This window comes from Anolis carolinensis, unplaced genomic scaffold (assembly GCF_035594765.1).
Source record: "Anolis carolinensis isolate JA03-04 unplaced genomic scaffold, rAnoCar3.1.pri scaffold_13, whole genome shotgun sequence".
In the NCBI taxonomy this organism is placed as follows: domain Eukaryota; kingdom Metazoa; phylum Chordata; class Lepidosauria; order Squamata; family Dactyloidae; genus Anolis; species Anolis carolinensis.
In genome coordinates, this window is record NW_026943824.1 from 6,057,995 (window position 1) to 6,085,973 (window position 27,979).

Here is a 27,979-nt window from a genome sequence, read left to right on the forward strand (position 1 = left end):
GTTGGTTTTGCAAGTCAAGAGAGTACTAAGAATGTCTACAGGCAATTAAAAAATTATCAAATAGCAACATCACATAATAATAATAATAATTATTATTATTATTATTATTATTCAGGAGCCGGAAAGAGTTGGTTTTGCAAAGCAAGAGCGTACTAAGAACGTCTACAGGCAATAAAAAAATATCAAATAGCAACATCACATAATAATAATAATAATAATAATAATAATAATAATAAAATAATAATAAAATAATAATAATAATAATAATATTTCAGGAGCTGGAAGGAGCTGGTTTTGCAAAGCAACAGCGTACTAAGAACGTCTACAGGCAATACAAAAATTATCAAATGGCAACATCACAATGAGAAGTCATTAGGAAGACTTCCCTAATAGGATAAAATACTTTAAAAGAGTATACACTTCTTCAACTGAATCTAAACCTTAATATTATGCAAATTCACACTTCTTTCTCCTTGCCTTTCCTTTCCTTTCCTTCTGGGGGGTGCAATTCTCGATGTGTCCACTGGGGGCGGCAGAGGGCGCGTCCATAGGAAAGGTGCAAGCGAAGAGGGCGCAATTCTCGATGCGTCCACTGGGGGCGGCAGAGGGCGCGCAGAAGGGAGCGCGCCGCCATCTTGCCGGGCTGCGCGCGCAGCAAGGACCGACCCGAAGGCCCAACCCCGCCCCACAGCATCCCGGTTTCTCCTCTCGAAAGGCCTCAGGCCTCAGGTAACGGGAGAGCATCCTTGGGCCTCTTTCTATGGTGGGGATGATGGTCTTTGTCCTCCCTGCACGTTGAGGTGGGGTGGGGATGCCCTCTAGGCCTTCCTTTCACACCTGGAGGGAGGGGAGTGATGGGTTCTGTTGTCTATCTTGAGAGGACTCCTTCTCTGTCAATGGAAAAGGGTTTCTGCCCTGCGTTTCGAAGGAATGGGGATGATGGGTGGTCTGACAGGTGGCCAATGTGTGGATAATGGGCTCTATCTTGAAGGGGATGATGGTTTGGGTTCTCCTCTCTCCTGCAGCTTCAGGGTATGATGGGCTTGGTAATGATAATGGGTACTGGCCAAAAAAGTACCCATCAGAAAGGGGATGATGGTCTTTATCTTGGTCTTACAGGGATGATGGGCTCTGTCCTACTCCTTGAAGGAAGGGGATGATAGTTTGTGTCCTCACTGGAGGAAATCAAAGGGGATGATGGTCTTTATCTTGGTCTTACAGGGATGATGGGCTCTGTCCTACTCCTTGAAGGAAGGGGATGATAGTTTGTGTCCTCACTGGAGGAAATCAAAGGGGATGATGGTCTTTATCTTGGTCTTACAGGGATGATGGGCTCTGTCCTACTCCTTGAAGAAAGGGGATGATGGTTTGTGTCCTCTCACTGGAGGAAATCAAAGGGGATGATGGGCTCTGTCCTACTCCCTGAAGGAAAGGGGATGATGGTTTGTGTCCTTTCACTGAAGGAAATCAAAGGGGATGATGGTCTTTATCTTGGTCTTACAGGGATGATGGGCTCTGTCCTACTCCTTGAAGGAAGGGGATGATGGTTTGTGTCCTCTCATTGGAGGAAATCAAAGGGGATGATGGTCTTTATTTTGGTTTTACGGGCATGATGGGCTCTGTCCTTCTCCCTGAAGGAAGGGGATGATGGTTTGTGTCCTCTCATTGGAGGAAATCAAAGGGGATGATGGTCTTTATCTTGGTCTTACAGGGATGATGGGCTCTGTCCTACTCCTTGAAGGAAGGGGATGATGGTTTGTGTCCTCTCATTGGAGGAAATCAAAGGGGATGATGGTCATTATCTTGGTCTTACAGGGATGATGGGCTCTGTCCTACTCCCTGAAGGAAGGGGATGATAGTTTGTGTCCTCTCATTGGAGGAAATCAAAAGGGATGGTGGTCTTTATCTTGGTCTTACAGGGATGATGGGCTCTGTCCTATTCCCTGAAGGAAGGGGATGATGGTTTGTGTCCTCTCACTGGAGGAAATCAAAGGGGATGATGGTCGTTATCTTGGTCTTACAGGTATGATGGGCTCTGTCCTACTCCCTGAAGGAAGGGGATGATGGTTTGTGTCCTCTCATTGGAGTAAATCAAAGGGGATGATGGTCTTTATCTTGGTCTTACAGGGATGATGGGCTCTGCCCTACTCCCTGAAGGAAGGGGATGATGGTTTGTGTCCTCTCACTGGAGGAAATCAAAGGGGATGATGGTCGTTATCTTGGTCTTACAGGGATGATGGGCTCTGTCCTATTCCCTGAAGGAAGGGGATGATGGTTTGTGTCCTCTCATTGGAGGAAATCAAAGGGGATGATGGTCTTTATCTTGGTCTTACAGGGATGATGGGCTCTGTCCTACTCCCTGAAGGAAGGGGATGATAGTTTGTGTCCTCTCATTGTAGGAAACCAAAAGGGATGGTGGTCTTTATCTTGGTCTTACAGGGATGATGGGCTCTGTCCTACTCCCTGAAGGAAGGGGATGATGGTTTGTGTCCTCTCACTGGAGGAAATCAAAGGGGATGATGGTCGTTATCTTGGTCTTACAGGGATGATGGGCTCTGTCCTACTCCTTGAAGGAAGGGGATGATAGTTTGTGTCCTCACTGGAGGAAATCAAATGGGATGATGGTCTTTATCTTGGTCTTACAGGGATGATGGGCTCTGTCCTACTCCTTGAAGGAAGGGGATGATAGTTTGTGTCCTCACTGGAGGAAATCAAATGGGATGATGGTCTTTATCTTGGTCTTACAGGGATGATGGGCTCTGTCCTACTCCTTGAAGGAAGGGGATTATAGTTTGTGTCCTCACTGGAGGAAATCAAAGGGGATGATGGTCTTTATCTTGGTCTTACAGGGATGATGGGCTCTGTCCTACTCCTTGAAGGAAGGGGATGATAGTTTGTGTCCTCTCATTGGAGGAAATCAAAAGGGATGGTGGTCTTTATCTTGGTCTTACAGGGATGATGGGCTCTGACCTACTCCCTGAAGGAAGGGGATGATAGTTTGTGTCCTCTCACTGGAGGAAATCAAAGGGGATGATGGTCTTTATCTTGGTCTTACAGGGATGATGGGCTCTGTCGTACTCCCTGAAGGAAGGGGATGATGGTTTGTGTCCTCTCATTGGAGGAAATCAAAGGGGATGATGGTCATTATCTTGGTCTTACAGGGATGATGGGCTCTGTCCTACTCCCTGAAGGAAGGGGATGATGGTTTGTGTCCTCTCATTGGAGGAAATCAAAGGGGATGATGGTCGTTATCTTGGTCTTACAGGGATGATGGGCTCTGTCCTACTCCCTGAAGGAAGGGGATGATGGTTTGTGTCCTCTCATTGGAGGAAATCAAAGGGGATGATGGTCTTTATCTTGGTCTTACAGGGATGATGGGCTCTGTCCTACTCCTTGAAGGAAGGGGATGATAGTTTGTGTCCTCTCATTGGAGGAAATCAAAGGGGATGATGGTCTTTATCTTGGTCTTACAGGGATGCTGGGCTCTGTCGTACTCCCTGAAGGAAGGGGATGATGGTTTGTGTCCTCTCATTGGAGGAAATCAAAGGGGATGATGGTCATTATCTTGGTCTTACAGGGATGATGGGCTCTGTCCTACTCCCTGAAGGAAGGGGATGATGGTTTGTGTCCTCTCATTGGAGGAAATCAAAGGGGATGATGGTCGTTATCTTGGTCTTACAGGGATGATGGGCTCTGTCCTACTCCCTGAAGGAAGGGGATGATGGTTTGTGTCCTCTCATTGGAGGAAATCAAAGGGGATGATGGTCTTTATCTTGGTCTTACAGGGATGATGGGCTCTGTCCTACTCCTTGAAGGAAGGGGATGATAGTTTGTGTCCTCTCATTGGAGGAAATCAAAGGGGATGATGGTCTTTATCTTGGTCTTACAGGGATGCTGGGCTCTGTCCTACTCCTTGAAGGAAGGGGATGATGGTTTGTGTCCTCTCACTGGAGGAAATCAAAGGGGATGATGGTTTTTATCTTGGTCTTACAGGCATGATGGGCTCTGTCCTATTCCCTGAAGGAAGGGGATGATGGTTTGTGTCCTCTCACTGGAGGAAAGGATGATGGGCTCTATCCTACAGCTGGAAAGGATGATGGCTTCCTTCCTGGGAGTGGAAGGAGGGGGACGATGGGCTCGGTCCTGGAGGATGATGATGGGTTCTGCCCAAAAAAGTACCTATCAAAGGGGATGATGGTCTTTATCTTGGTCTTACAGGCATGATGGGCTCTGTCCTACTCCCTGAAGGAAGGGGATGATAGTTTGTGACCTCTCACTGGAGGAAAGGATGATGGGCTCTATCCTACAGCTGGAAGGATGGGGATGATGGTTGCTACCCTGCATTTGGAAGCAGGTCTTACAGGGATGATGGGCTCTGTTCTAGATGACATCTCCTGAAGTTCGAAGTGGGTTGGGGGGTGAAGATCTCTGCCCTACAGGTGGGGAGATAGGGATGATGGGCTCTACATTACAAGTGGAACCTGGGGAATGATGGTTCGTGTCCTGCAGGTGGAGACGGTGGGGATGAGGGTCTGTCAGCTGGAGGAAAAGATGATGGGCTCTACCTGTCCTACAGGTCGAGGGAAGGGGATGATGGTTTCTGTTTGGCAGGTTGATGCAAGGGGATGATGGTCTACAGCAGGCATGGGCCAACTTCGGCCCTCCCTCTAGTTGTTTTGGACTTCAACTCCCACAATTCCTAACAGCCAGTAGTATACTAGACTTTTATGACTCTGCGCTGGTCATGGACCGTAATAAAGTCTTCTTGTTGTTGTTGACTCCTGCGGACGCAGCCTAGAATCGCATTCTCAGCTTATGAATCTGTTGGCAGTGGTGCATCTTTTACTGCTGAGCAAATTGGGTCTTTGGACCTTAATAAAGTTTGATTGATGATTGATTGATTGCATCGCTGTTAAATTTTATACATGAAGTGCTGTTATGTTGTTGTTTGGGCTTGTCCCTGTGTAAGCCGCCCCAAGTCCCTTTGGGGAGATGGGGCGGGTTATAAGAATAAAGTTTATTATTATTATCGCATTGGCCAATATCATTCTCCCTCCACCTGTAAGACGAGTGGGATGATGGGCTTTATCTTATAGGTGGAGAGGGGGAGATGTTTGGCAGGTTGTTTGAAGAGGATGATGGTCTCTGTCCTCCATTTGGAGGGATGATGATCTTACAAAGTATTTTACAAAGTATTTTACTTTTTCTCCTTTCAGGCCATTTAGTGCTTGGCTTCCTTCCCATTCCCAAAGAAGTAGCATTTTAGAAAAGTAATTATATGTTCGCTCTGTTCCAGCAACAGATAAGGAAGGGCTTTGTGTGCCTTGCCTGATTTCCTTGCAGACTGTTTTAAATGCCTCTTTGCACTTCAGCTGCTTCTTTTTATCTCCTTACCTTTGAACCAGGACTAATGTCAGGCCATAAAAAGCCCAATGATTCCATTGAATTGAATTGTTGGTCCTGTTTACTAGGAAACATCCCTTACGCCATTGGGTGGACTTTTGCATCAATATGCTGAAGCTCACTCCACTCGACTGGGCTTTTCCTTTGTGTCTTTCTTCCATTTGTTTTTCTTAAAAAAGAAACTTCATAACAACAAAAACACTATGTAACACAATGTTTGTTCCTGGGTTATAAATGTAATTTCCTGATCGGCTCTATTATTTAAAAAGTGTATTCAACTGCAAAAACTTTGTTTTTTGTGGGACATCCTGCAGCACATTTTGTTCTAGTTTTTCAATGAATATCTTATTCAGTCTCAACCATTTCATCCTAGTTTGTGGCAGCCACAAAAACCAAGTTTCTGGAGTAGAACTACTACAGTAGAGTCTCACATATCCAGCATTCTGGATTATCCAATGCAGTTTGCCTTTCAGTAGTTAATGTTTTTGTAGTCAGTCCTTTCAATACATTCTGATATTTTGGTGCTAAATACGTAAATACAGTACAGTAGAGTCTCACTTATCCAACACTCGCTTATCCAACGTTCTGGATTATCCAACGCATTTTTGTAGTCAATGTTTTCAATACATCGTGATATTTTGGTGCTAAATTCGTAAATACAGTAATTACAACATAACATTACTGCGTATTGAACTACTTTTTCTGTCAAATTTATTGTATAACATGATGTTTTGGTGCTTAATTTGTAAAATCATAACCTGATTTGATGTTTAATAGGCTTTTCCTTAATGCCTCCTTATTATCCAACATATTCGCTTATCCAACATTCTGCCGGCCCGTTTATGTTGGATAAGTGAGACTCTACTGTATATTGAAAACATTGACTACAAAAATGGCTTGGATTATCCAGAAGCTTGGATAAGCGAGGCTTGGATAAGTGAGACTCTACTATAAGTATGTTTTTTAAATGACTGATCTTATATAGAGTCTCACATATCCAACATTCTCTTATCCAACGTTCTGGATTATCCAACACAATTTGCCGTTTAGTAGTCAGTGTTTTTGTAGTCAATCTTTTCAATACATTCTGATATTTTGGTACTAAATTCGTAAATACAGTAATTACTACATAACATTGCTGTGTATTTAACTGCTTTTTCTGTCAAATTTGTTGTAAAACATGATGTTTTGGTGCTTAATTTGTAAAATCATAATATAATTTGATGTTTAATAGGCTTTTCCTTAATCTCTCCTTATTATCCAACATATTCGCTTATCCAACGTTCTGCTGACCCGTTTATGTTGGATAAGTGAGACTCTACTGTAGTAGCAACAATATTAGAGAAAAATAATAAATGTAATAATACCAATAATAATAGAGAAAAATAATAAATGTACCATATATTCTCGAGTATAAGCTGACCCAAATATAAGCCAACCAGGACCCTCACCCTAATATAAGCTGAGGGGGGCTTTTTCAGTCTTTCAAAGTCAGAACCGCACAATTAAATAGGAAATAATACTTTCAAACCAGGAATATAATTTTGTTACATAGTGTAATCTTCACTGTACTTGGATTTCTTATTGTTTACTCATTTCCGAACTCACGGCAACCCTACATCCATGACGGCGTTACCCCTATTTATATATGTTTTTCTCGACATAGGAACCCAGGTAGCTAATGATAAATAAAACCCAATACAAATTAAATGAGTCCAATTCTGAAACCACATCACAGTGCTATCTCTGGATAGTTTTTTTGCATAAGAGCAAATGATGCATTCAGCTTTTCCAATCATGCTTCCTTCTCGGTAAGAACAAGTTATCTTTCCAGATCTATGTTTTCACTTTGTGTTTCCCCATTATTATTATTATTATTATTATTATTATTATTATTATTATTATTATTATTAGAAATGTAAAAAGCTTTTATTTCTAAAAAGAAGGAAACTCCAAAGTGCTAACAGCCAGACCAAGTAGGGTCAGCTCTGGTTAGTCCTTAGATGGGAGACCAAACTACATCTTTAATTCCTGTCTACTAACCAGACATTTAGTTTGGCCGTTGACTGAGCCTGGCTTTGCTGTATCCATCTTCTGCCTCAAACTGGCTTTAGCCATTAGCATCGCCCTTTATGTCTGTTAATATTTCCATCCCTCTTGCTTCCGTTTCACGTAAGCCTTTAATGCCTGCCTCTATTGCAGCCCATCAATCCTCATAATCACAAAAGCATTATTAGCAAGGGAACGGCTGACGTCTTCCTGCATTTTACTCTTCCTTTGAGTTTGTTCCTTTTTTAAAAGAATGCAGCCAATTCTGTGTCTCCGGACAAATCTAGTCATGTGTTTTCACTCCAAAAACAGCTTCTTTGGAACAGAGAAGTCTCTGATGGATGGGAGGCAATGGATTTGCTCTGAATTAGATTTTCCGTCCGCCTCTTTTTCTGCGAAATGCCACCAAATAAACAGGAAAGAACTTCTTTGCAGAGACTGGGAGATGAATTTGAGAAAGACAATGTTGTTATTAGACCAATCTTGTCATAGATGCTGCTCTGGAGAGAAATTTTTTTATTCATTTATTTACAGTATTTATATTCCTCCCTTCTCACCCCGAAGGGGACTCAGGGCAGATCACAATTGTACACATATAAGTCAAAAATAAACCTTTGTTTTAACTTCTGTTTTATCATCTACTTGTGTTTTAAACTGTGTATATTGTTTAATGTATTTGCGCTGTTACTTTTGTAACGTTGTGAGCTGCCCCGAGTCCCCACGGGGAGATGGTGGCGGGGTATAAATAAAGTTTTTATTATTATTATTATTATTATTTTATTATTATAAACATTCAATGCCATATAACATAGACCAGAGACAGAGACAGACACAGAGGCAATTTAAACCTTCTCCAGCTCCATCTTCCTGAGGGTATGCTTGATTCTGGCCACAGGAGGAGCAGCTGCTTCATCATCCACTGCGACGGCAACTTCCTCATTCCAACGGCGGCTGGTTGATTTTTATGGTGTCGTAAATTAGCCTCCCCACATATAAGTGGTACCTAAATTTCCTACTTGATAGATGCAACTGTCTTTCGGGTTGCTTAGATCAACAACGAGCAGGGGCTGGCCTCGAACTCATGACCTCTTGGTCAGAGTGATTTATTGCAGCTGGCTGCTAACCAGCCTGCCCCACAGCCCGGCCCGGAAATGTTGTTTTCCATTATCTTCTACAACATTGACTGTGTTTTTGTTCTCTTTGATGACAACACACTTGAGATTTACAAAATATATATTCCATATTTACTCGAATGTAATGCTCACCTTTTTCGCAAATTACATTATGAAAATTCGGGAGCACATCAGATTTGATGGCGCATTAGATTCAATTGCAAACTTGATCACAAGAGCAATGCTGAAGATTAAGTGCTAGTATGTCATCTAGAGCTGCATTTTAATTGCTCAAACAGGTTGTATTGATCGATGCCGATACTGGCAGTCTCGTTGCACAGCTTTTCTTCCTGTTGCAAAAAAAATGCGCACTTTAAAAGCATCCTCTTCATTCCTGCAACATGGGAGCGATATAGAGCGATATATCTCAGCATGACGCTTTCTTTGCATTGCCTCTTAATGGCATTGTTTTTCCATGCTCTTTCTCCATAGGTACCTAAGGATGCTAGGAGGATTGTTTGCTAGCCAAAAGCAAAGTACGTGACAGCACTAGAACTGGGCACCAATCTGACGGAGCTCTTTCTGTCCTACCTTCCTATATTTGTAAGTATCTCTGAAATAATTTTGCATTCAGAGTAGAAATTGGTGGGATGTTTCTAGCAGAATCCGAAGACTTTTGCCAGCCTGGTGCATAGGAACAGGACTTTCTTGTATTTAAAGATCTGGCGTAATTCGCCAACGCTGGGTTTTATAAGGCACCTCATCCTCGCCTCTGCGCACCACAGCAACAGTCCTGTCCTTTGTCACAACATGAAAATCAATGTGGTGGTGTGTGTCTGCTGCTGAGAGGACTGATGTGTGCTTTGATCTCCTTGCAGTATTCTAAAAGCGGGAAAACAACGGAGGATTTGATGTTTTGTGTGGCGCCCGTTGGAACTGGATCCAACATGAACGTGACGAAAGGCGGGCTGGTCCTGTTTTCGGCCAATTCCAACCCGTCGTGCATGGAGCTCTCCAAGAGGATTGCGGAGTGAGTTCTCACAGCAGCGCACCCACCCCTTCATTAAAGCAGTCTTTGCTGGCAATATTTCACTCCTAATGAGTTTGAGAATAAAACCTCCAGCAAAATTATTTTGTATTGTTATTTAGAAACGTTCCAGCAATGTTGTGCAAAGATAAAATTGCTTTTAAGGTCCAGAATCAGTATAATGGGTGTTGTTGTAAAAAGCTGAAGCTGTATATTATCATTATTATTAATTATTATTATTATTATTATTATTATTATTATTAGGTATTCAGTATAACGTATTATTCTAGTTATTATTGGGTATACAATGCACATTATTATAATTGGGTATACAATATATTATTATTATTATTATGATCCAGCCCGGGCTGTGGCGCAGGCTGGAGAGCAAGCCAGCTGCAACCAGCTGCAATGAATCACTCTGACCAGGAGGTCATGAGTTCGAGGCCCGCTCGGAGCCTGTGTTTGTCTTGTCTTTGTTCTATGTTAAAAAGGCATTGAATGTTTGCCTATATGTGTAATGTGATCCGCCCTTCGAGGTGAGAATATAAATGCTGTAAATAAATAAATAAATAAATAAATATTATTGGTTATACAATATACCTTGTTATTAGGTATAGAATATACCCTATTATCAGTATGCAGTATACCTTATTACAATTAATGGATATACGATTAATGTCTCCTGTATCAATTTAATGATATAATAATATATAATATTAAGCTATACTAATATTATAATATATTGTATATACATGTAATATTAATAATAATATTATGATGTAATACAATGTAATAATAATTATAATTCACTATTATAATTATATATTTATATTACATGCAATATTACTAATAATATTGCAATATAGTCATATAATATAATATTTTGTATGCATATATACTTGTTAACCACCCTGAGTCCCCTTCGGGGTGAGAAGGGCGGGATATAAATGTCGCTAATAATAATAATAATAATAATAATAAATAGGTAAAGGTTAAGGTTTTCTCCTGACGTTAAGTCCAGTCGTGACCGACTCTGGGGGTTGGTGCTCATCTCCATTTCTAAGCCGAAGAGCCGGCGTTGTCCGTAGACACCTCCAAGGTCATGTGGGTGGCATGACTTTATGGAGCGCCGTTGCCTTCCCGCTGGAGCAGTACCTATTTATCTACTCACATTTGCATGTTTTCGAACTGCTAGGTTGGCAGGAGCTGGGGCTAACAGCGGGCACTCATTCCGCTTCTGGGATTTGAACCTGGGACCTTTCGATCTGCAAGTTTAGCAGCTCAGCGCTTTAACACACTGCGCCACCTCCAGGGCCCCCAATAATAATAATAATAATAATAATAATAATAATAATAATAATAATACGACCTTATTATTATAATTATCATAATTATTGGGTATACAATAAACCTTATCATTCCCAGGTATATAACATCCCAAATGTTCAACATATGTCTTGTCTGCTTTGAATTTAATTTCTGTCGAAAAACTGTCCTGACCAAAAACATCAACCGTTCCTCATATAGTGGAGTATTTACAGTTTTGGATTAAGTTACATTCCCTTTACCTTTAAAAGGTGTATTTGTACTAGATGCATGTTCCCTACCTGGACAGTGGCCTCTATATAATTTTCCATCTGAATTTCCCCGCTCATTTCCCCGGTGTGACTTTGTTTTGCCTTATTATTTCCTCAGGCGGCTGGGGGTCGAGATGGGCAAAGTCCAGGTCTACCAGGAGCCAAACAGAGGTGAGCCGTGGGCGTCTTTAGGGCGTTTTGTCTGTTTGGCTCATGAAAGGTAATGAAACATTCCTGGTGGCAACCTCCCTGCTCTAGAGCCTTACATCCCTTCATTGGGAGTTTGGACCTTTTACTCATGTTGTCTTTTCTTTTGGCAGAGACGCGGGTGCAAATCCAAGAGTCTGTGAGAGGGAAGGACGTCTTTATCATCCAGACTGTTTCAAAGTGAGTACAACCCTCTCTTTGGGAATCCATATACCATATATACTCGAGTATAAGCTGACCCGAATATAAGCTGAGGCACCTAATTTTACCACAAAAAACTGGGATTACTTATTGACTCGAGTATAAGCCGAGGGTGGGAAATGCAGCAGCTATGGGTAAATTTCAAAATAAAAATAGATACCAATAAAATTTCATTAATCGAGGCATCAGTAGGTTAAATGTTTTTGAATATTTACCGTATTTCAAAGAAAAACAATAAACTAGCTCTATAAGTGGAAAAGTAGGGGCAACAAAAACAATATGGTATCAACAATAAAATAATAATAATAATAATAATAATAATAATAATAATAATAATAATAATAATAACTTCATTTGGATCCCACCCTATCTCCCCATGGGGACTCAGGCTGGCTTCCAACATAGTAACAGGCAAACATTTAATGCTTATATAAACAATGCAGAGCTAGATATAGATCTATAATTATAGTCACTAATTTCACATATGCATTTCCCCCTGAAATGTTTGCAAATCCCCTGTGTGTGTGTACATTTCCTCTACAATGTTTGCAAGCCCTATATATATATATATATATATATATATATATATATATATATATATATTCATATCTATCCAGACATGTCTATATATATTTGTGTATTTATTTCCCCCTGTAATATTTGCAAGCCTTATATATAGGTAGGTAAGAATATATTCATATCTATCCAGACATCTCTCTTTATATAGATATTTGCAGACACTTGCAAACATATGAGGGTAAATTCATATATAAAAATAATGTGTATGTATGGCTACAAATACACAGGTACATGGATCTATATGTATAAAGGATTTGCAAAGACCTGCAAACATATAAGGGTAAATTCATATATAAAAATAATGTGTATGTATGGCTACAGATACACAGGTACATGGATCTATATGTATAAAGGATTTGCAAGACCTGCAAACATATGAGGGTAAATTCATATATAAAAATAATGTGTATGTATGGCTACAGATACACAGGTACATGGATCTATATGTATAAAGGATTTGCAAGACCTGCAAACATATGAGGGTAAATTCATATATAAAAATAATGTGTATGTATGGCTACAGATACACAGGTACATGGATCTATATGTATAAAGGATTTGCAAGACCTGCAAACATATGAGGGTAAATTCATATATAAAATTAATGTATATAGATAGATACACATATAAAGGTACATAGAGATGGCAAAAGCTTACAAGGGGTTAATGCCTATATATCTGTAAGAGAGTTTAATAAATATTTCAGGGGAAAATGCTATCATAAGATTAATGAATATATATTTTTCTTCTTCCTGACTTGCAAGGGTGTCTTTCTCTTTTCAAAACATTCCCTTGATTAAGAGCGAGGGAGGCTTTGCAAAAGAAAACACACTGATAAGAGAGGAGAAGAGAGAAATAGATCACATATTGCAAGCAATAGCCTGCAGGTTCTGTTGCTGGCCTTGACCTTGACCCGATTATAAGCCGAGGGAGGCTTTTTCAGCTCATAAATAAGGGCTGAAAAACTCGAGTATATACGGTATGCTTTTGATCAGAGAATAGGATCTGCAGTTTGATCTCTCCTCCTTTTACCTTTCCCCCCGGCCCTCTTCTCGTTGCAGGGATGTGAACACGACCATCATGGAACTCCTGATCATGGTCTACGCCTGCAAGACCTCCTGTGCCAAAAGCATCATTGGGGTGGTCCCCTACTTCCCCTACAGCAAGCAGTGCAAGATGCGCAAGAGGGGCTCCATCGTCTCCAAGCTCCTGGCTTCCATGATGTGCAAAGCGGGTGAGAACACGGCACAGTGGGCAGAAGCAGGAAGATCATAGACTCCTAGAGTTGGGAGGGACCCCAAGGGCCAACCAGGCCAACCCCCTTTTGCTAGGCAGGAAAAGCTCCATCAAGACCCTACCGATAGATGACTATCCAGCCTCATAGACATCAGGTTCATGGAGAAATGTATTTATTTATTTTTATTTATTTATTTACTACATTTATATCCCGCCCTTCTCACCCCAAAGGGGACTCAGTGTGGCTTACAAACTATATGTACATACAATATATTATTAGCATAGCACAATATTAGCATTATATCTATATATATAAAAGGGTAATGAAATTTCGGCCTAGGACAAAACAACAAAACTGCACATCCCAGAAACACTAAACTTGGCAGCACAACCCCTCATCCATGCCCCTACGTTCATACAACAAAAAGAAAAGAAAAATAAAGTCCTAATTAGAGGGAGAGGAATAATTGTTTTTATTCCAATTTCTGCCAGTTAGAAGGCTAAGCTCTGCCCACTTGGTCTCCTAGCAACCCACTCAGCCCAGGGGACAGGCAGAGTTAGGCCTCACTTAGGCCTCTTCCACACTGCCTATAAAATACAGATTATCTGATTTGAACTGGATTATATGGCAGTGTAGACTCAAGGCTCCTCCACGCAGCTATATGACCCATTTATAATGGACTTAATGTCAGGGGAAAAGCTTTACCCTTTACTGCCACCTCAATACTTTATTTCCCATATCACCATACTTCGCCACAGCAACGCATGGCCGGGCACAGCTAGTATTACTATATTGTACTATACCATCATACTGTAATATTATTAGGATTATTACATGTAATAAAATATATATAATTAATATTATTATATTGTATTACAGTAGAGTCTCACTTATCCAAGCTAAACGGGCCGGCAGAATGTTGGATATGCAAATATCTTGGATAATAAGGAGGAATTAAGGGAAAGCCTATTAAACATCAAATTAGGTTATGATTTTACAAATTAAGCACCAAAACATCATGTTATACAATAAATTTGACAGAAAAAGTAGTTCAGTACGCAGTAATGTTATGTTGTAATTACTGTATTTACAAATTTAGCACTAAAATATCATGATATATTGAAAACATTGACTACAAAAATGGCTTGGATAATTCAGAGGCTTGGATAAGCGAGGCTTGGATAAGTGAGACTCTACTGTATTAGTAGTATTATATTGTATTACATTATAATATTATTGTAAATATTATATGTTTATACAATATATTATTATATATCATTGTACATTATATAGTATATTACATATAATATACTGTATATACATAATGCATATTATAGGGCTATAGAATCAAGGCCTCCTAATTGGAAGGAACCCCAGGGGCCATTCAGTCCAATCTCTTTCTGCCAGGCAGGAAGAGCACAATCAGAGCTCTCTTAATAGATGGCCATCCAGCCTCATACACATTAGCAGGTTCATGGAGAAACAGAGCTATAGAATCAAAAGCTTTTGAGTTGGAAGGGACCCCAAGGGCCGTCCAGTCTGACCCCCTTCTGCAAGGCAGGAAAAGCACAATCAAAGCACTGCTGACAGATGGCCATCCAGCGTCTGTTTAAAAGCCTTTAGAGAAGAAAACTCCAAGGCAGTCTATATTTCACTGGAGTTGGAAGAGAGCCCTAAGGGTCATCCAGTCCAACCCCATTCTGCTATGAAAAGATATATAAACCATCGAGCCTCTGCTTAAAAGCCTCCATTCATCACGCTGAGGCAGTGAGTTCCCCTGCTGAACAGTTCTTCTTAGCGTCAGGAAGTTCTTCCTCGTGTTCAGGTGGAATCTCCTTTCCTGTCATTTGGACAACTAAAATGCAAAGTCTCCAGGGCAGCAGATGGATCCCTTAGCATCCTTGGAGTTGTGATCCCCAAATAGAAAACTGCCAAAGCCTGGGGATGATGGGAGATTGGGTTCCCCCAGAGCCTCAGAATAGGAAACGGTAGCATATCAGTAAGAGTGGAGGACTGCGGACAGTACGGTTTTCATGCACCCACCCACTCCTTTATTTATATCCTTCATTGTTGGCAAAGCAATGTTTCCAGGCCCGTTTTGTCCTGCTCTTCCCAAAGGTCTGACCCACCTGATCACCATGGATCTGCACCAAAAGGAGATCCAAGGGTTCTTCAACGTCCCTGTGGACAACCTGCGAGCCTCGCCATTTCTGCTCCAGTACATTCAAGAAGAGGTGAGCAGGTGTACCATCTTTGCATGCACCTTCCTGGACCTGAGGAGTGAGAGGTGCCCTGCTGTCTGGATGTGGGTGAAGGAGAAGGGCATGTCTCAGGACCCGACAACCTTTGATCCGTCTTGTGTGTTATCTTGCATCTCTGCAGATCCCAGACTACAGGAATGCTGTGATTGTGGCCAAATCTCCCGCGTCGGCAAAGAGGTGGGTCTGTGTCATTAGAGGCTCCCAAACCCATTTGTTCATGCTGTTAGAACCCCTTTGAACTGACTCTGGATTTGTGATGACCCTACCATTGCATTTGCTTGGCCAGCTTTCTTCAAAGTTGGCTTGGCCTTGCCTTCCTCTGAAGCTGAGAGTGTGGGACTTGCCTGATCTGACCTGGGATAATACTGTGTCGTATTATTTATTTATTTATTTACTACATTTCTATCCCGCTCTTCTCGCCCCGAAGGGGACTCAGAGCGGCTTACAAATCAAATGAACATACATTATATTATTAGTATAGCACAATATGAGCATTAAATTACTATATTGTACTGTATCATTATATGGTAATATTATTAGTAATATTACATTTAATATATAATATATAATTACTGTATATACTCGAGTATAAGCCTAGTTTTTCAGCCCTTTTTTTTAAGACTGAAAAAGCCCCCCTCTGCTTATACTCGGGTGAGGGTCCTGATTGGCTTATATTTGGGTCAGCTTATACTCGAGAATATATGGTATATTTATGGTACATTTATTATTATTGGGTTGTTGTATGTCTTTCGGGCTGTGTGGCCATGTTCCAGAAGTATTCTCTCCTGACGTTTTGCCCACATCTATGGCAGGCATCCTCAGAGGCTGTGAGGCCATTATTATTCTCTATTATTATTAGTATTATTACATTTATTATTTTTCTCTATTGTTGCTACTATTATATTTATGTTATTCTATTTTTATTATTATTATTAATTCATTTATTATTTCACTCTGATCTTATTATTATTATTGCATTTATTATTTTACTCTATTTATTATTACATGTATTATTTTCCTGTATTTGTTATTATTATTACATGTATTATTTTACTCTATGATTATTAAAAGGATACATAAGCACATTTACATTGAAGAAGATGAGAATAATGATTTGATCAGAATTGGACAGTCTTATCTTAAATTTGAGCTATATGTAAATATTGAAAAAAATTTAACCTACTGATGCCTCAATTAATGTAATTTTATTGGTATCTATTTTTATTTCTGAAATTTACCACCCTCGGCTTATACTGGAGTCAATGTTTTCCCAGTTTTTTGTGGTAAAATTAGGTGCCTCAGCTTATATTTGGGTTGGCTTATACTCGAGTATATACGGTATTAATATTATTATATTGTATTATTAGTAGTATAATAATTATATTAGTAGTATAATATTGTATTCCATTATAATATCAGACCACATGAGCCAACATGTGGTGCGGCAGCAAAGAAGGCCAATGCTATTTTAGGCAGTATCAATAGCGGTTAAGTGTCCACCTCGAGGGAAGTCATAGACCCACTGTTTTGTGCTTAATTCTGATTTAGGAACCTTGTAAGCTGAACATGAGCCAACGGTGTGATGCAGCAGCGAAAAAGGCCAATGCAATTCTAGGCTGCAGCAATAGGAATATAATTCCTAGATTGAGGGAAGTCATTGTCCCACTCTATTCTGCTTTAGTCAGGCCTCACCTGGAATAACTTGGCTGAATTTGAACTCTAGTCGCCCAAATCATATCCAAACACTGCATGACACTGGCTTTGGGGCAGTAATAGTAATAGAAAAGAAACAGGGAAACGACTGTCTCAGAAGAGCAGCTTTATCAACAGAAGCATGCTTCCAATTACGTCAGTGAATTCTACCAACCGCCCAGTTTCCCCTAAAATATATCAGAGCTTCATTCTAAGGGGGGGAAATCACTCACATAATCAGAAGCATACTTCTGTTGGTAAAGCCACTCTTCTAAAACAGTAGTTTCCCTGTTTCTTATTTTTAAAAAATACACAAGTTGTTATATGGTTTCCTTGCAATGTTGGAAACTGCCCATAGTCCCTTGAGGAAATAGGGCAGTATATAAAGTTTTATTTATTTATTATTATTATTGTTATTATTTATTATGACACAGCAAACAAAATAGATATGCTGGATTTCGTATCACAAAATCACAAGTCGAACACTTCCCAAGTGTCTAGGATTGTGTGATGTATTTTCGGATGATGCCTGCAGATCCCAGTCGGGTGGCCTTTTGCAGTTGGCAGATCGTGATTTTGTCAATGTCTATTGTTTCCAAATCCCGCCTGAGATCTTTTGGCACGGAACCCAATGTGCCCATCACCACCGGGACCACCTGCACTGGTTTCTGCCAGAGTCTTTGAAGTTCAATCTTGAGGTCCTGATAGCGGCTGAGTTTTTCCTGTTGTTTTTCCTCAATGCGACTGTCACCTGGGATGGCAACATCAATGATCCAAACCTTTTTCTTTTTCACAACTGTGATGTCTGGTGTGTTGTGTTCCAGAACTTTGTCGGTCTGGATTCGGAAGTCCCACAGTATCTTTGCGTGCTCATTCTCCAATACTTTTGCAGGTTTGTGATCCCACCAGTTCTTTCCTGCTGGCAGGTGGTACTTGAGGCATAAGTTCCAATGAATCATTTGGGCCACGTAGTTGTGCCTCTGTTTGTAGTCTGTCTGTGCGATTTTCTTACAGCAGCTGAGGATATGATCCATGGTTTCGTCGGTTTCCTTGCACAGTCTGCATTTTGGGTCATCAGCTGATTTTTCGATCTTGGCCTTAATGGCCTTTGTCCTGATGGCTTGCTCCTGGGCTGCAAGGATCAGGCCTTCTGTCTCCTTCTTCAGGGTCCCATTCATGAGTCATAGCCAGGTCTTCTCCTTATCAGCTTTTCCTTCAATTTTGTCAAGGAACTTTCCATGCAATGTTTTGTTGTGCCAGCTGTCGGCTCTAGTTTGTAGTGCGGTTTTCTTGTACTGTTTTTTTGTCTGCTGTTCTTTGAGGAGTTTCTGATTTTTGACTTCAATCAAAGCAGGTTCTTCACTTTGCTTTACATATTCTGCCAGGGCATGTTCTTCTTATTAGGGTTGTTGTTGTTGTTGTTGTTGTTATTATTATTAAAAGGCTGAATGTATGTTTTAGAGTGGTCCAGCAATTCTGTGTTCTCAAATAATATGCTGTGCCCAGGTTTTTTCATCAAGTCCAAATGCAGCATTGCCAAAACGCGAATCAAGGAGCATGAAAGGCACTGCAGACTAATTCAACCAGAGAAGTCAGCCATAGCAGAGCACTTGAGGAACCAACCTGGACACAAAATATTCTTTGAGAACACAGAAATGCTGGACCACTCCAACAACTGCTACACAGAGAAGCCATTGACATCCATAAGCATGCAGACAATTTCAACAAAAAGGAGAAAACAATGAAAACTAACAAATGTGTTGTCAAAGGCTTTCATGGCCGGGATCACAGGGTTGTTGTATGTTTTCCGGGCTGTATGGCCATGTTCCAGAAGCATTCTCTTTTTTTCCAGTTTTTAAATTTAAATTATTGAAAAATTTTGAATTTTACATATTCAGTACTTAAAACCTATACATTCTTTAACAAATTTGCAATGCAGAGTTATGTATATCATAGCTTCTATGGTATTTTCACTCTCTAACTATATTACATACTCATATTATTTACCTTTTGTGACCCTTCACCTAGTGCTATCCCTTCACCCCAGACCAGCCAATTACAATATTTATTTCCAAAATTCCATTGTTTCTTTTACTGGTTTTTCCCCCTTACCTTCTACGTATACAAACTCTATACATTTTTCCCATATCTTCCCAAAACCATCCTTTTTTTAATAACCCTCTTTTAATTTTAATATTACATGTCAATTTATCACTTATCGCAATATCCCAAATCTCCTTATACCATTCTTCCAATATTCCAGAAGTATTCTCTCCTGACGTTTTGCCCACATCTAACAAAACTAACAAAATCTGGCTACCAGTATTAAAACATTCTAAAACCAGGACAGTAAATAAAGAGCAACATTAAGAAAACAGGGGAATTCCAGACATGGAACAATCAGGGCCAGCTAACAACTCCTCTAACAAAGGAGCAGGAAGCAGCCAGGCTTTGAATCTGCAAGGCTATTCAGTGCTAATCAAGGTGGCCAATTGCAACATTCACACTTGCCTCAAACAGACAAGAGTTCTTTTTCTCCGAACCTGGGCTTTCCACAGATACATAAACCCAACTTTCCTAGTTTCCAACAAACCTCACACCTCTGTGGATGCCTGGCGTAGTTGTGGGCGAAACGTCAGGAGAGAATGCTTCTGCTCAAAAACTCACAGCAACCCAGAAAGGAGTGTTCTTAACCCAATGCTACCCCCCTCCTCTTCCCCGCAGGGCCCAGTCCTTTGCCGAGCGCCTGCGGCTGGGGATCGCCGTCATCCACGGAGAAGCGCAGGATGCAGAGTCCGACCTGGTGGACGGCCGCCACTCGCCTCCCACCGCCAAAAGCGTGGCCGCCATCCACCCCAGCTTAGAGATACCCAGTGAGTCCCTTTGGCCCCAGGGTTTGGGTTGGAAGGATTGCTTACCCAAAGGAGAGCCTCCCTTTCGGGAAATTACTCTATATACTCGATTATAAGCCTAGTTTTTCAGCCCTTTTTTAAAGACCGAAAAAGCCCCCCTCGGCTTATACTCGGGTGAGGGTCCTGGTTGGCTTATATTTGGGTCAGCTTATGCTCGAGAATACATGGTACATTTATTATTTTTCTCTATTATTATTGGTATTATTACATATATTATTTTTCTCTATTATTATTGGTATTATTACATTTATTATTTTTCTCTATTATTGTTGCTACTATTACATTTATTTTACTCTATTTTTTATTATTATTAATACATTTATTATTTCACTCTGATCTTATTATTATTACATTTACAGTAGAGTCTCGCTTATCCAACGTAAACAGGCCGGCAGAACGTTGGATAAGCGAATATGTTGGATAATAAGGAGAGATTAAGGAGAAGCCTATTAAACACCAAATTAGGTTATGATTTACAAATTAAGCACCAAAACATCATGTTATACGACAAATTTGACAGAAAAAGTAGTTGAATACACAGTAATGCTATGTAGTAATTACTGTATTTACAAATTTAGCACCAAAATATCATGAGTTATTGAAAACATTGACTACAAAAACGCGTTGGATAATCCAGAACGTTGGATAAGCAAGTGTTGGATAAGTGAGACTCTACTGTATTATTTTACTCTATTTACTATTACATGTATTATTTTACTCTATTATTATTAAAAGGATACATAAGCACATTTACATTGAAGAAGATGAGACTAATGATTTAATCAGAGTTGGACAGTCTTATCTTAAATTTGAGCTACAGTAGAGTCTCACTTATCCAAGCCTTGCTTATCCAAGCCTCTGGATTATCCAAGCCATTTTTGTAGTCAATGTTTTCAATACATCATGATATTTTGATGCTAAATTCGTAAATACAGTAATTACTACATAGCATTACTGCGTATTGAACTACTTTTTCTATCAAATTTGTTGTATAACATGATGTTTTGGTGCTTAATTTGTAAAATCATAACCTAATTTAATGTTTAATAGGCTTTTCCTTAATCTCTCCTTATTATCCAACGTATTTGTTTATCCAACGTTCTGCCAGCCCGTTTACGTTGGATAAGTAAGACTCTACTGTATTACATGTATTATTTTACTCTATTATTATTAAAAGGATACATAAGCACATTGACATTGAAGAAGATGAGACTAAGGATTTAATCAGAGTTGGACAGTCTTATCTTAAATTTGAGCTACTGTATTATTTTACTCTATTTATTATTACATGTATTATTTTACTCTATTATTATTAAAAGGATACATAAGCACATTGACATTGAAGAAGATGAGACTAAGGATTTAATCAGAGTTGGACAGTCTTATCTTAAATTTGAGCTACTGTATTATTTTACTCTATTTATTATTACATGTATTATTTTCCTGTATTTATTATTATTATTACATGTATTATTTGACTCTATTATTATTAAAAGAATACATAAACACATTTACATTGAAGAAGATGGGACTAATGATTTAATCAGAGTTGGACAGTCTTATCTTAAGTTTGAGCTACTGTATTATTTTACTCTATTTATTATTACATGTATTATTTTCCTGTATTTATTATTATTATTACATGTATTATTTTACTCTATTATTATTAAAAGAATACATAAACACATTTACATTGAAGAAGATGGGACTAATGATTTAATCAGAGTTGGACAGTCTTATCTTAAATTTGAGCTACTGTATTATTTTACTCTATTTATTATTACATGTATTATTTTCCTGTATTTATTATTATTATTACATGTATTATTTTACTCTATTATTATTAAAAGAATACATAAACACATTTACATTGAAGAAGATGGGACTAATGATTTAATCAGAGTTGGACAGTCTTATCTTAAATTTGAGCTACTGTATTATTTTACTCTATTTATTATTACATGTATTATTTTCCTGTATTTATTATTATTATTACATGTATTATTTTACTCTATTATTATTAAAAGAATACATAAACACATTTACATTGAAGAAGATGGGACTAATGATTTAATCAGAGTTGGACAGTCTTATCTTAAATTTAGCTTGATGTAAATATTCAAATTTATTTATTATTTATTTATTACAACATTTGTATTCCGCCCTTCTCACCCAAAAGGGGACTCAGGGCGGCTTACAATAAAACACACATATATAAAAATATAAAATACAATACAAATCAATTAAAATAAGTTAACTAATTAATTACAGCAACATTCATAAAATACAATACTAAATAGCAGATAGGCGCGATCAGTTCAAAAAATACAAGTCTATCAAAAACATTTAATCTACTGATACCTCAATTAATGTAATTTTATTGGTATTTATTTTTATTTCTAAAATCTACCACTCTCGGCTTATACTGGAGTCAATGTTTTCCCAGTTTTTTGGTGGTAAAATTAGGTGCCTTGGCTTATACTCGAGTATATAAAATCATTGCCCCCAAAAAGCATGGAAGTCGGATACAGGCAGTCCCCAAGTTACAAACAAGATTGGTTCTGTAGGTTTGTTCTTAAGTTGGGAAGAGGTGACTGTTCTCGCTCTGTTTCTTTGCCTTCAGTGCTGATCCCAAAAGAGAAGCCTCCCATCACGGTGGTCGGAGACGTCGGCGGGAGGATAGCCATCATCGTGGTATGTAGGTTTCAAATTGCCGTTTGCTTTTGGATCTTTAAAGGACAGAAATAGTTTCTCGTTTGAAGCACTAAGATAAGAGGGATCTGGTGTCTTTAGGGGTTGATTTTGAAGTCAACGTTGGTACGTTCCTTGCTCCCAACTTGAAGGAAAGTAAACACTTTCTATGCTCCATTCTACTCCTTAAAGCACGCATGGGCAAGCTTTGGCCCTCCAGGTGTTTTGGACTTCAACTCCCACAATTCCTAACAGCCGGTAGGCTGTTAGGAATTGTGGGAGTTGAAGTCCAAAACACCTGGAGGGCCAAAGTTTGCCCATGCCTGCCTTAAAGGGACAGGGATGTTTCAAGAGCTTCTGTATCTCTTAACTCTGGCCTTGTGTCCTCTTTCCCAGGACGATATTATTGACGACGTGGACAGCTTCCTCGCCGCGGCCGAGACGCTCAAAGAGAGGGGAGCCTACAAGATTTTTGTCATGGCCACCCACGGCCTTCTCTCCTCAGACGCTCCCCGGTTGATAGAGGAGTCCGCCATCGACGAGGTAAGTCAATGCAATTGTAGGCCACATCCATAGGAATCTAGTGTCCAGACCGAGGGAAGCTGTTGTTGTTATTATTATTATTATTATTATTATATCTTCCTTTATGGCAGAATGGGGTTGGACTGGATGGCCTTGGGGTCCCTTCCAACTCTTAAGAGTTGAATAATAATAATGATAATATTAATCAGAATTGACGAGGAGCGACTAGAAAAGCTGACACGATACGAGGATTTAAAGATCGAACTGCAAAGAGTCTGGCACAAGCCAGTAAAGGTGGTCCCAGTGGTGATTGACACACTGAGTGTAGTACCAAAGACCTTGGCCAGCAGTTGAAAACAATCGGTATTGACAAAATTACCATCTGTCAGTTGCAAAAGGTCACCCTACTCAGACTGTATGCATTATTCGCCATGTGATCCAATACAACAGCCAGCATAGTGATCTTGTTTGCTGTATACTAATCTTGTTGTGTATCTAATAATAATAATAATAATAATAATAATAATAATAATAATAATAATAATAATAATAATACAGTAGAGTCTCACTTATCCAAGCCTTGCTTATCCAAGCCTCTGGATTATCCAAGCCATTTTTGTAGTCAATATATCGTGGTTTTCAATATATAGTGGTATTTTGGTGTTAAATTCGTAAATACAGTAATTACAACATAACATTATTGTGTATTGAACTACTTTTTCTGTCAAATTTGTTGTATAACATGATGTTTTGGTGCTTAATTTGTAAAATCATAAACTAATTTGATGTTTAATAGGCTTTTCCTTAATCCCTCCTCATTATCCAAGATATTCGCTTATCCAAGCTTCTGCCAGCCTATTTATCTTGTGAGACTCTACTGTAATAATAATAATAATAATCATAATAATAATAATAATAATAAATTAAATTACGATCTGCCAACTGCAAAAGGCCACCCTACTGGCATCTGCGCGCATCATCTGAAAATACATCACACAGTCCTAGACACTTGGGAAGTGTTCGACTTGTGATTTTGTGAAACAAAATCCAGCATATCTATCTTGTTTGCTGTGCCATACAATATAATAATAACAACAATAATAATAATAATAATAATTATTATTATTATTATTATAAATCCAGCATATCTATCTTGTTTGCTGTGTCATACTATGTCATTGTATCAATACTACTACTACTACTACTACTACTAATAATAATAATAATAATAATAGAATAGTAATTCTATCTTCCTTTATGGCCAGAGGGGATGGGACAGGGTGCCTTTGGGGTCCCTTCCAGTTCTGTAAGAATAATAATAATAATAATAATAATAATAATAATAATAATAATAATAATAATAATAATAATAGGCACAACTATGTGGCCCAAATGATTCATTGGAACTTACGCCTCAAGTACCACCTCCCAGCAGGAAAGAACTGGTAGGATCACAAACTTGCAAAAGTATTGGAAAATGAGCACGCAAAGATACTGTGGGACTTCCGAATCCAGACTGACAAAGTTCTGGAACACAACACACCAGACATCACAGTTGTGGGGAAAAAAAAGGTTTGGATCATTGATGTCGCCATCCCAGGTGAAAGTCACATTGACGAAAAACAACAGGAAAAACTCAGCCGCTATCAGGACCTCAAGATTGAACTTCAAAGACTCTGGCAGAAACCAGTGCAGGTGGTCCCGGTGGTGATGGGCACACTGGGTGCCATGCCAAAAGATCTCAGCCGGCATTTGGAAACAACAGACATTGACAAAATTACGATCTGCCAACTGCAAAAGGCCACCCTGCTGGGATCTGCAGGCATCATCCGAAAATAATCACACAGTCCTAGACACTTGGGAAGTGTTCGACTTGTGGTTTTGTGAAACGAAATCCAGCATATCTATCTTGTTTGCTGTGTCATACAATAATAATAATAATAATAATAATAATAATAATAATAATAATAATAATAATATCATACAGTCCTAAACACTTGGGAAGTGTTCGACTTGTGATTTTGTGATACGAAATCCAGCATATCTGTGTCACAATATAATAATAATAATAATAATAATAATAATAATAATAATAATAATAACGATAATAATGATAATAATAATACATCACACAGTCCTAGACACTTGGGAAGTCTTCGCCTTGTGATTTTATGATACGAAATCCAGCATATCTATCTTGTTTGCTGTGTCATACAATATAATAATAATAATAATAATAATAATAATAACGATAATAACGATAATAATGATAATACATCACACAGTCCTAGACACTTGGGAAGTGTTCGACTTGTGATTTTGTGATACGAAATCCAGCATATCTATCTTCTTTGCTGTGTCATACAATAATAATAATAATAATAATAATAATAATAATAATAATAATAATAATACATCACTCAGTCCTAGACACTTGGGAAGTGTTCGACTTGTGATTTTGTGATACGAAATCCAGCATATCTATCTTGTTTGCTGTGTCATACAATAAAATAATAATAATAATAATAATAATAATAATAAAAAATCTCATTTGCTGTGTCATACTATGTCTTTGTGTCAATAATAATAATATAGTAATTCTATCTTCCTTTATAGTCGAAGGGGGTGAGACAGGATATCTTTGGGCTCCGTCCAGTTCTGTAATAATAGTAATAATAATAATAATGATAATGATAATAATAATAATAATAATTGTGCGGTTTTCTGGCATTGTGTATTTCTGCCGCTTCTGTGACTGTTCATTTGGGGTTTGATGATTCCGTAGCCCACTTGTCAATGGATGTCCAGAATCAGCAGCATCCACCGCGGTCCTTTTTATCCTGGGCGACGACCGAGCCAGTATAGACTTTGTTTTGGTTTGATTCTCCATAATGCTAATGGGTTCGGTGCTCTTGGTTGTGCTCCTCAGCTGAGGCCTCTCTGGCTTGGTTGGACCTGCCGGTAGTTACACTACCGCCAGCACAGCCCTCAGTCATCATTGGAGCAGTTAAGCCCTCCCACCACGTCAAGTGCCAAAAGATCTCAGCCGGCATTTGGAAACAATAGACATTGACAAAATTACGATCTGCCAACTGCAAAAGGCCACCTTACTGGGATCTGCACGCATCATCCGAAAATACATCACACAGTCCTAGACACTTGGGAAGTGTTCGACTTGTGATTTTGTGAAACGAAATCCAGCATATCTATCTTGTTTGCTGTGTCATACAACGTCGTTGTGTCAATAATAATAATAATAATTTTATTTTCCTTTATGGTCAAAGGGGGTAGGAATAGGATGTCCCTTGGGCTGTTCCCTGACCCTTCTCGTGCCTTTCCCCGCAGGTGGTGGTCACCAACACGATTCCCCACGAGATCCAGAAGCTGCAGTGCCCCAAGATCAAGACGGTGGACATCAGCCTGATCCTCTCGGAGGCCATCCGCCGGATCCACAACGGGGAGTCCATGTCCTACCTGTTCAGAAACATCGGGCTGGACGACTGACCGACGGGGACGGGCGGAAGGCGACTTTCAGGGGCCAAACTGGACAGGGACAGAAACCGAGCTGTGAAGCGTTTTGTGGCTTAACTACACTTTGTACTTTTGGGCGGGACATGTTTCCTCTCGCCACGTTCCCTTCCCCTCCCTCCCTCCCTCCCTTCCTCTTTTCTTCCTCACATTTCAGATAAGGTTTTTCAAGACATTTCCTATGAGAAAAGCAGGCCTGATCCGGGAAAATGGCGGAAACCCAATTTTTCAGTATTTGCTGTTAGAGGAGTTGTGCGTTTTCTTTCTTCTAGGAGTTTATTGTGGCCGTGGGACACTCTGACGGGCCACATTTCGCCCCCAAAATACCCCTTAGGGAGAGTTTAGACTCTTTTGAGGCAGCTGTGACCATTTTAGGCTTCTATTCACTTCTGATACTAAAATGACACCGACTTCGTTGGGTCCGAAATGGCTCAAGAATGCCTTCAAAATAATCCTACGTAACATTGACCTAAGTGGTTCAAAGATGCCTCCGAAATCCCGAAATAGTTCAAAAAAAGTATGTCCCGCCAATGTTAATTCTTTTCTAGAACCTTTTTGCTACACAAGGGATGCATTTCCGTCCCCATCCTTTAAGCCATGAAGAAATAATTTATAGAAATGTCCCTCAATATTTCAAAGGGGCTTTGGAGGCATTTTGGGAGACGAGGACCAAAAAAAGGGAGATTTTCCCAACCATTTAGTGGGAAAAATAACTCTGATTAATCCCTCCCTGCTTTTCCTCTTCCATCCGAAACAGCTTCGCTTACAAGTGCTTTAAAGGGTTAGCAATATACGCTGTCGTTCGCCGTTCAGTGACATTTCTCTTTTTGTTCTCGTTTTTTGTAGAAGTGCTTTTATAGGGGAGGGGAGAGAAGCGTATGGAATATGCACTGGTATTTATTTTCTGCCACCGGAAGAATAAATTTTTTTCTGTTTTTCTTTGTGTATCTTGGAATGGTTTCGTTTGGCGAACTTCCT

The 27,979-nt window shown here is 39.4% G+C and overlaps 1 protein-coding gene across 1 annotated transcript; it reads left to right on the forward strand.

The window, feature by feature from the left end:
• The first annotated feature begins 583 nt into the window (after positions 1–583).
• Positions 584–27,940, forward strand: prpsap2 (phosphoribosyl pyrophosphate synthetase associated protein 2). The gene is made up of 12 exons (XM_062964357.1): positions 584–729; positions 9,057–9,167; positions 9,443–9,594; positions 11,290–11,342; positions 11,492–11,558; positions 13,220–13,392; positions 15,514–15,629; positions 15,778–15,833; positions 20,073–20,221; positions 22,884–22,954; positions 23,348–23,494; positions 26,819–27,940. Exons 3-12 carry the CDS (start codon positions 9,476–9,478, stop codon positions 26,975–26,977), a joined length of 1,110 nt encoding a protein of 369 aa, XP_062820427.1. The 5' UTR covers positions 584–729; positions 9,057–9,167; positions 9,443–9,475; the 3' UTR covers positions 26,978–27,940.
• Positions 27,941–27,979: the final 39 nt, after the last annotated feature.